Source organism: Dreissena polymorpha, chromosome 4, assembly GCF_020536995.1.
Source record: "Dreissena polymorpha isolate Duluth1 chromosome 4, UMN_Dpol_1.0, whole genome shotgun sequence".
Taxonomy (NCBI): Eukaryota; Metazoa; Mollusca; class Bivalvia; order Myida; family Dreissenidae; genus Dreissena; species Dreissena polymorpha.
The window spans coordinates 76,542,196-76,551,973 of NC_068358.1; the positions used below are offsets into that span (position 1 = coordinate 76,542,196).

General features: G+C 34.3%; 1 protein-coding gene across 2 annotated transcripts in view; it reads right to left on the bottom strand.

The window, feature by feature from the left end:
* LOC127877450 (uncharacterized) overlaps positions 1–9,569 on the bottom strand; it is a 261,450-nt gene extending 251,881 nt beyond the window's left edge. The window contains exons 1-7 of one of the 2 annotated variants that reach the window (XM_052423353.1): positions 9,414–9,569; positions 9,039–9,173; positions 8,378–8,500; positions 7,974–8,090; positions 7,707–7,839; positions 6,879–7,052; positions 5,443–5,821 (exon numbers count right to left, since the gene is read on the bottom strand). In XM_052423353.1, the coding sequence (XP_052279313.1) occupies positions 6,880–7,052; positions 7,707–7,839; positions 7,974–8,090; positions 8,378–8,500; positions 9,039–9,173; positions 9,414–9,473 (741 nt within the window). In that variant the 5' untranslated portion in view covers positions 9,474–9,569 and the 3' untranslated portion in view covers positions 5,443–5,821; position 6,879. Of the gene's footprint in view, positions 1–5,442; positions 5,822–6,878; positions 7,053–7,706; positions 7,840–7,973; positions 8,091–8,377; positions 8,501–9,038; positions 9,174–9,413 lie in introns of those variants that run through there. The other variant, XM_052423354.1, reaches the window with a different exon arrangement.
* Between the last annotated feature and the right edge of the window lie 209 nt (positions 9,570–9,778).

Genomic DNA, 9,778 nt, shown 5'->3' on the forward strand with positions numbered 1-9,778 from the left:
GGTCTGTACAAAATGCGGTCTGCCAAACTACTCATCTTCCTTGTCCGAATCCTTTGTCTCCCTGTCCGATACAAACAGCTTTATTGCTTTGGACTCAGATTATATTAATGAGTCCACTGGAATATCGCTGAGTGCCAGTGTCTCAAAAATACTTATTTGTTTAAAAAGATCATGATAACCTTTAGAAAAACCCTCACTAATGAGCGGGCTCTCCATTTTATCCCATTAAAAATTGTGAAATATTTCAAAAGACATCATTAAGTATGTTAACTGGGTCGCGCTTTATTCTCCCAACACAGATCGTAAAAAGTCACGTGGTATAAGCACCGTGTCTATAATACAAAATTATTTTTTTAAATAAATTCTAACCTTAGACTCAACAACTTTGGCTCCGAGTCTGACTCTGTGTTGTTGTTTTTTTTGGATGGACCACAACATTCATCCAGCGGGCTTTATTGTTAGGAAGACAGTGCCGCGTAACGCTGTATTATATACCGCAAGAAACGTCAACTTATATAATTAACGTTCCAATGATTATGACATATGACAACACATTGACATTGTTAATTGGTATAATTGCAATCAAAACAATTTTCGAGATCACCCAGACGCTTATTTAATGTAAATGATACTTACTATTATGCAGACGATGGATAATAGACAGTTTGTTTGGTAGGGGCACCTCTATGTCGGAAATCGGGGAAATTGGAACATCTGGTCATGTTGGCTTCACAAAAAAAACTTACACGAAAAAAAGGCTTTAGCGGCTGTGGGGGGGGGGGGGGGGCTCGGTTAATCCGTGGCTGTAACATTATTAATCAATGTTGAACATTTCTGATCTTGCTTACAATATGTCAATTCGTTCTGCCCTCAAGTTGATAAACGAATGCGAGAAAAAAAGGAAAGCCGACTTTTTAAGTACTTTGTTCTGTACATTCGCATTTTATTCAGATGTTCAATCTACGTTATTTGTCATTATATATGGCAAATGATCCACTTTATCATGTGCGTTGAATTGCGAATGTTAATTAAAAATATAAACGTTCTATTTACTTTTTAGCTCGACTTTTCGAAAAAAAAAAGACCTATACTACTTGCCCCGGCGTCGCCGTCGGCGTTGGTGAAAGTTTTTTATAAAGTCAAATAACTTTAACAATATCAAAGATAATTAACTCAAACTTGGAATTAATCTTTACGGCAATAAGACAGTTGTGTATGTCAAGTTGCATAAGTCTGTCAGCATTAGTTTTAGAGTTATGCCCCTTTTTATACTTAGAAAATTGAAAATTTGGTTAAGTTTTGTGTTTAGGTCCTCTTTATTCCTAAAGTAACAAAGCTATTGCTTTCATACTTGCAACACTTACGAACTATCATAAAGGGACTGTGCAGGCAAAGTTATGTAACTCTGACTGGCATTTTGACAGAATCATGGCCCCTTTTTTACTTAGAAAATTGAAAATTTGGTTAAGTTGTGTGTTTTGGTCCATTTTACACCTAAAGTATCATAGCTATTGCTTTCAGACTTGGAACATTCGCTAACTATTATAAGGGGACTGTACAGGACAAGTTGCATAACTCTGGTTGGCATTTTGACGGAATTATGGCCCTTTTTTTACTTAGTAACTTTGAATTTTTGTTAAATGTTGTGTTTAGATGCTATTGCTTTCAAACTTCAAACACTTTCTTACTATCATAAGGGTAGTGTACCTGGCAAGTTGATTTTGACCTTGAACTTTGAATGACCTTGAATCTCAAGGTCAAATAAATAAATTTTGCTTAAATTGCCATAACTTCTTTATTTAGGATCAGATTTGATTCATACTTTGACATAACAACGCTTACCTGACAAACCACAATGGACTCCACCCAAACCATCCCCCAGGCCCCACCCCAGAATCCACTCCCCCCCCCCCCCAAATATGTTTTTTCCTTTTTTATGCCCCCGGTAGCAGTTGAACTGTCCGATAGTATGTGACGTCCGAAAACTTTAACATTGGCCATAACTTTTGCAATATTGAAGATAGCAACTTGATATTTGGCTTGGATGTGTATCTAATGGAGATGCACATTTTGAGTGATGAAAGGACAAGGTCGTCCTTCAAGGTCAAAGGTCGAATATATGGCGTCTGTCCGTCCGTTCGAAAACTTTAACATTGGTTATAACTTTTGTCATATTGAAGATAGCAATTTGATATTTTGCATACATGTGCATCTCATAGAGCTGCACAGTTTGAGTGCTGAAAGGTCAAGGTCATCCTTCAAGGTCAAAGGTCAAGGTCAAAGGTAAAATTTTGCAATATTAAAGATAGCAACTCGATATTTGACTTGCATGCGTATCTCATGGAGCTGCACATTTTGAGTGGTGAAAGGTTATGTTCATTCTTCAAGGTCAAAGGTCAAGGTCAAATTTTGCAATATTGAAGATAGCAACTCAATATTTGACATGCATGCGTATCTCATGGATCTGCACATTTGAAGTGGTGAATGTCAAGGTCATCCTTCCAGGTCAAAGGTAAAATCTTTCAATATTGAAGATAGCAATTCGATATTTGGCGTGCATGTTTCTCTAATGTAGCTGCACATGTTGAGTGGTGAAAGGTCAAGGTCATCCTTCCAGGTCAAAGGTCAAATTTGGCAATATTTAAGATAGCAACTCGATATTTGGCACGCATGCGTATCTCACGGAGCTTAATTTTTTGAGTGATGAAAGGTCAAGGTCATCCTTCTTGGTCAAAGGTCAAGTATATGGCTTTAAAGCGGCGCAGTATGGGGGCATTGTGTTTCACGAACAAAGTACAGGTGGTTAGCATGTGGCTATGATATTTATTAGTGAAAACATCATTTTGAATGATAAATAATCATATTATAACGCACAGTCAACTTTTCTTAAAAAAAAATTCACTTTCAAATATATATATATTACAAGGTATCAAACTCAAAATCAATCAAAATGATAATTTCACTCAATAATATCATAGCCACACGCTGACTACCTGTGGAACAAAGCTCTAACAACACTTACAACACTTACCTGACATGCCACAATGGACTCCACCCAAACCATACTCAGGCCCCACTCCAGAATCCCCCCCTATTTTTTTTCATTTTTTTCTTCTTATTTTTGAAATATCATATAATAAATGACCACACACCCACATTATTCCCTCTCTCCACCCCACACACACACAAATGATTTTTTTTAAACATGGTAAAAAACAACAACAAATATTTTTTTTTTTTTTGAATGACCGTCCAACCATCACATCCAAGCTATTGCTTTCAATCTTTAAATATAATCTAATAAGTTTGTTTTATGTCTTTATAAATGTTCAATAGACTGTGCAAAATATACCTGAACTCAGAATCGTCTATAATGTACCACTTCTTTTGAAAATAACCGATCAATATGTTTCAATTATGGGCCTCTTCCAGTTTGAATATGACTATATTACCTTGACTTTTTTTGAATATGAACTATTTCCCAATTATTCTGTCAAGCACTCGAAAAGTCGAGCGCGCTGTCTTCTGACAGCTCTTGTCAATAACTCTCGTATCGATAAAATTTTCAAGACGTTAGCGTTGTTTCCTTTCTCCCTTCGCTCGCGTAATAGAATATATTTACTTAAGAGCAGGATCCTTATTATATCGGCAAAAAAGTAACCGTATTCAGTATCAACTATTATTAAATGTCTGCCTTCAATAACTCCAGCTTGGTTGAGAAAGTTCCCTTCTGGATCTACATTGTACGTATATTCGAGTTATTTCCCATTTTTGTTGGGCAGGTATTGGTCAACGTTAAGACGAACAATTTCACGAACCGCAATTGATATTGTGCAATTCGGTACGCGTTAACGAAGGCAGAATCTTTGTTTCGGAGTTATTTAATGAATAAGTTGTGTACTCCAAGTTGTGGTCTTCTGAGGATCCGCGACATCGCCCTATAGACATGCTGCATCGAAGTAGCCATTTGTTTTTATTACAAGTTTGACATTCAGTTTAAGAATAAACCAGTATAACGTACATTTATATATCTTCGTACTTTGTATGATTCAAGTTTATATTTAAAGTGTTCGTAGAGCGGAAAAAGTATTTGATGTCACTTTTCATTTGTTTAGTCACCATTCAATATAATATAAAAATTAACTCTGTCGTCCAAGTCAAACTGTTCACAAACACTAGCCGTGTTTTCCCAGTGTGGCGATTATCAAAAGTTCGATGCTTTTCGTTAAATGTTGTATTTATGAATGTCATAAGATGGACGAATCTATTTGAATGTTTGCTATCTATTAGTTTGTAATTTATTCGTATTTCGAAAAAAATCATTCAACTCTTAAAAACCTAAAGTGAATCAATTGTCGTGCGAAACAATATTTTTTTGTTTAAACATTTAGTAACATCGGGTTTCTCCATGCGTTGCAAACTTATTTTATCATGCATATCCTATACAATGCATGTTTATCAAATGAGCATTGACATTTAACTTTTCATTTGACATAACGATGGGTATTTTCCGTGCAAACAACATGTTATTTACATTTGCTTTTACCTGAAACAGGCCAATAAATGTAAACATTATCATAAAAACAAATAGTCTAATATCACTGTTTTTATAAAAATATAAAATATCTCTTTGTGATTATGCTTTATTCATAAATTTAATAAATCTCTATTTAGCTTATGATGTTTCTCATTCTTTAAGACACGTGTCTTCCTTTAATGATGGCCAGGTTTAACCTATCGTATAAAAAGAGTCCTGCGAGGTAAGCTTACTCATATATCAATTAACTTTCAAAATAAATATATAATAAAAACATAATAAGCGAAAATGGTTATGTAGTTGATTGTTCATATCAATTTATACGAGTCTTTCTCTCATTAGTTATGTTTTCGATAGTTAGTGTTAAGTGTACGTATACGTATTTCTTTGAACGTTTTGTTTCATTTTTATTCATAGTGTATACACATTCGTAACATTGCAATTTTAATCATTTGTTTAATAGAATACTGTTTTAATTGATCATAGGTACGGATAATGCGGTGCACTCTGCTATATGAGAATTCACAACTGTTAACACTTTTCATACATTTTTTAATTGCGGTGAAATAAGAGGTTCACTATTGCGTTTTGTTTTCTGTTGGAGTCAGATTGTTTTATACGTGAACGATATATAGACATATGTTTATTGTATATGTTCGATGTTTATTACATTTATTCGTGTGTTTAGTGAAATGTAATCTATTTATTTGTTTATGAAGCTACACTTCACTCTGATATTTCCACTGTATTCGAAAGAATATTGCCATGCTAAATGTACAACACTACACACGTTGTACATGCCGTTTTCCATTACCATAATAATCATCTTTGTAATAAGCGTTATGATTATAGCCATCAATTTAATCGCCATCTTCCTCGCACACAGTCAGAAAAAACAGCAAAGCTTATAGCTACAGGTTTATTAAAAAAAGATATATGGAAACATAATAATTATTATGTACATCTCGGTAGAAATACAAATACACAAATAAAGGTACAGGTGTAATCATGATCCGTAATACCCATGCAAGTTTATTAAAGATTTATTGTTTAAGTTTACTTCAAGATGAGGCTGAAAATTAAAAAGACATTTTAATCAATACAGTTAAATGGATATAGAGACAAAAGTCTTGGGAATGTTATATACATTTCAAAACGGTGTTCGTTGAACTCATAGTGCACATATGATTCTAAGCAATTGATATAGAGAAGGGAAGGTCTTCTCCAGGTCTATTCATAACACGTTCAAGGTGACCTTTTGTCATTTGTTGCGTCACTGATTTGCTGAAATATATAAATTAAAACTGTACACTTAGAGACACTCCTAACGCATCACTTAATCATATCAATATAGCTCCCGTATTTTTGATCGGATTGTGTTGAAATTTGGACCAAGAATAATTCAACACATATCTAATAACTCATGAAAATTTAATTGAAATTGAAAAACAACAAAATGTAAAACTTAACAAATTAAAAACGTCACTTCAAAAGTCAAATTCGCAGACTCGTACAACGTAAAATAATAACAATGTGAAAATAAAACGCATAAACTTACACGTCTTAATAACTGACCGGCTTGCAACATGTCGATTGAGCAATTTCGCTCGTAAATATTCATACGAGCCATAATGTTTTTCTTAAATTAATGTTATGTTGTTCTTGTGTAAAAACTTACCTAGAATTATGAAATTGAAATTAAATTGGAATAACATGTATATCGCCTTTTACTACACTTGGTGATTTTTCTAACGCAACACTTTTAAAAGTTACATGTCTCAGTAATGAGTAAATATTTTTATTTAAAATTGCACATGTGATCATTTGACTACAGTATATTCAAGCTAACAATACAATCATTCATTCGTAACGATCGGACGCTTTAGCAAGTGGGAAAGGTAGCCTGTAAAATGTTAAGTGCGCGATTGCGCTCCTGAATATTCATACGAGCTATATTGTTTTGTAAATTAATTTTATGTTTTCCTTATGTAAGAACCCACCTTAAATAATTAAATTGAAATAAAACTAGAATTAAATCGCGTTTCAACATTTTCACGTGCGAAAATATAGGACCACACCTACCTCACATGCTGAAGCGTCCAATCGTCACGGATGAATGATTTTATCGTGAGCTTGCATAGAACGTAGTCAAATGATCGTATGTAAAATTTTAAATCAATATCTTAACTCGTAACTGAGATATTCAAGATTGAAAAGTGATGCGTTAGAAGTGTCTCCAAGTGTATTAATTCCAAACATTATGTTTATTATATTCGAAACATGTTTCAAAATCTACAGCACCGAAGATAGTTTAATAATCGTAAAATGTGACTGCATATACCTTACGCTGATATTCTCCATAGCTCCCAGTAGTTGAATGCATATCTCCCGTATAAATAGCACACCCATTCCTTATACAGGTATCTAACCCAATTGTAGGTAAATGTCCTGTAGATGATCAGGTTACATTGATAACCTGATGCCTGCCTCTTCTGTATTGACGACTCTGGCACTTCTTGAAATTAGATCAAACACATCAACAACCTTTGGAAATGTTAATGTCAATAGATTTCCTCAATGGCTAAATATATCCTACAACTATATTATTTTATAGAAGGAAACTTTAGGGGTTCGATAAATTTTGCTTTTTATGCTACTTCATGTACTTCGACCACTCTTTTGGTAAGCCCCGTGCAAACCTTTATTCAACTCGTCGAATAAATCACGTACACAAAGATACTCACATAATATTCTCTTTATTTCCTAGTGCATACAAACATGTTTAAATGAACACATAACGCTGTCAATCTTCATAACTCATTTTTCATATTACAAAGTCTTCTATTCATGTCTCTAAAAGTAGTTTTATGAGTATTACGATTTACTAATAAATGAACATATTGTACACAGTTTTACATATACAACAAACAACTGAAATATCAACTGTATGAAATAAAGTCATGCATTTATAACAATTACTTCTAGACACACAAAAAACATGTTCATCTTAAATTGAAAACAATCACCATCCCAGACAAAAGCTATCAATTCACGCAACCTAAAGTAACATACAGAATGTTAGTCTAGGCATTAAAACAATGCTGGTCATTAATTAACTATTTAGCTTGTTTGACAGAAGACAGTTTAATGAGGCATTCGAAGAACTTACCCTCCATCCAGAAGATGTCAGTGTCCTTGCACATTTCCTGGACACGTGGTGCTGACGTCAGATAAGATGGCACTTTCCGGTCTGTTAACTTCCAGTGTTGCGATTCCACCTTGTTGTCATAGGGGCCAGCATCCTACATGGCATATATATTATCATTGTTATATCAATTTAATATGGATATATGACAATACTTTTTATTGTGTATTTTAAATTGTAAGCGTTATGACCAAAATAGAAGGATTACATCTCCGTGATTGAAGAACTTACATCTGTTGTCTGGTCAGTGTCGGGGGAGATGTTGGTCTTGCTGCTATTGAGGAATCGGACATAGCACGGTCCCCGTATCTTTGTCTGGACGTCAGTGAAACGCTCAACTGATATTCCCTGTTAAATAAAAGAACAATTAATGCTCGATTTATAAGGAATAGACACTTATCAATTATTTGGAGTTCCGGTGTGTATGAATCAATTCATTCGCATGTAAGTCAGTTATTAAATACGCTTATTGTACATCCGTAAACAAAACAGCAGATGTTACTAAAAATACTGGAAGAATACTGTTTTTTACTATTCTCACACAAATGGAATTTAAGAGGTAAACAATTCAATTTTAATCACATTATGGAGTCATGCACTGCAAATGATGAAACGCTTGTATAGTCAAAACTCACGTTAACGTAGTCATAGATGACATGGACGCTGTTGGGAACGTGTATCTCGGTCATGTCCTTGGTCTTGTTCACTTTCTCCTCCATGTAATGACCTTCTTTGTCTCGGAAAGTGTGCCACGCCTCCTGGAGATGGAAAGGGTTATGAACATGATATCGCGGGAACCGACATACGTTATAATTATTCATAAAAAGTGGTAACACATTAACTGAAAACATACTTTTTACATCCGTTTATACTCAGATGTGATTTAATGTATAAAATCCACATGTTATTGCATAAAAAGCACATCCGTAGGATTGTTTAAGCTACCCAAATTATATTTAGTGCTTTCATGAGTATTCAAATTACACGCTCGTTTAATTTGTTTCAAATTGTTTTTGTTTCTATATCTCATTTCAATATGGTATTTTGATATGTGTCCAACGTCCGATTGAAATTTAGTTTATTAGTAAACAGCAACTGGCACTTGACAGTTATTTCAAATACATCGACGCGGACTGATGAAAAATGATTTACGGATATATTTATTGACGTCACTAAAACGAGTCATGCTTGAGTGATAATAACATATAAACCAGGGATAAAATACAACATCCACATTAAGTTAAATAATATACGGTGCGGCTTTGTTATTTGATAGACTGTTTAATTTAGAATTACCTGGTACGTATCCTTAGTAAGCCTGATGCCAAAGTACACGGCCACCACAATGACGACTGCCACTAACACAAATCCGATGAAGGCAATCGCAACATTTCGTACGAACTTCGGTTTGCCTTTCTGCAAATCCCCTGGCTGTATGGAATTTATTCCATGGGTTATTGAAACACTTTGCAAAAATGGCACTCATAACAATATAACAACTCTGTACAATAATTGTTTTTATTTTTAAAGTTTAAGCTGTACACGTTTTTTTTCAATTGACTTCTCACCGTTTTCAGAATTCTTTTCGTTTCGTATTTCAAGATTCACAAAACACATTAAGAATAAGAATAATAATTTTTAAGAATTAGATAATAAGAACATGAACTTTACTTGTGAGATGGTCACTGGATAGCTGGTCTTTGCCTCCTCCATACCTAGTGTGAGTTTCATCTGTAAGTCTTCTGCGTTGTTTCGAAAGTCTTTTGTCGGTTTGAATCTGCTTTAATTCTGCAACCCTTTTTATAGAAATTTCATTCACAGATGATTGCATTAGGTGTCAACATGTTTTGGAACGTATGACTTGTTTGTACTAGGTCACCGTGATCTTGGCTGAGTTTACTATTTCTGTGCGACAGGATTTATTGCGCATGAAATCAACACGTGTTATTGCGACTTATTGATTGCATCTGCATACGCTGTGGGGGTGGATATATTAGGTGTTTTTGCCAAAGCATTTTAGATTGATTTTGCCTAAT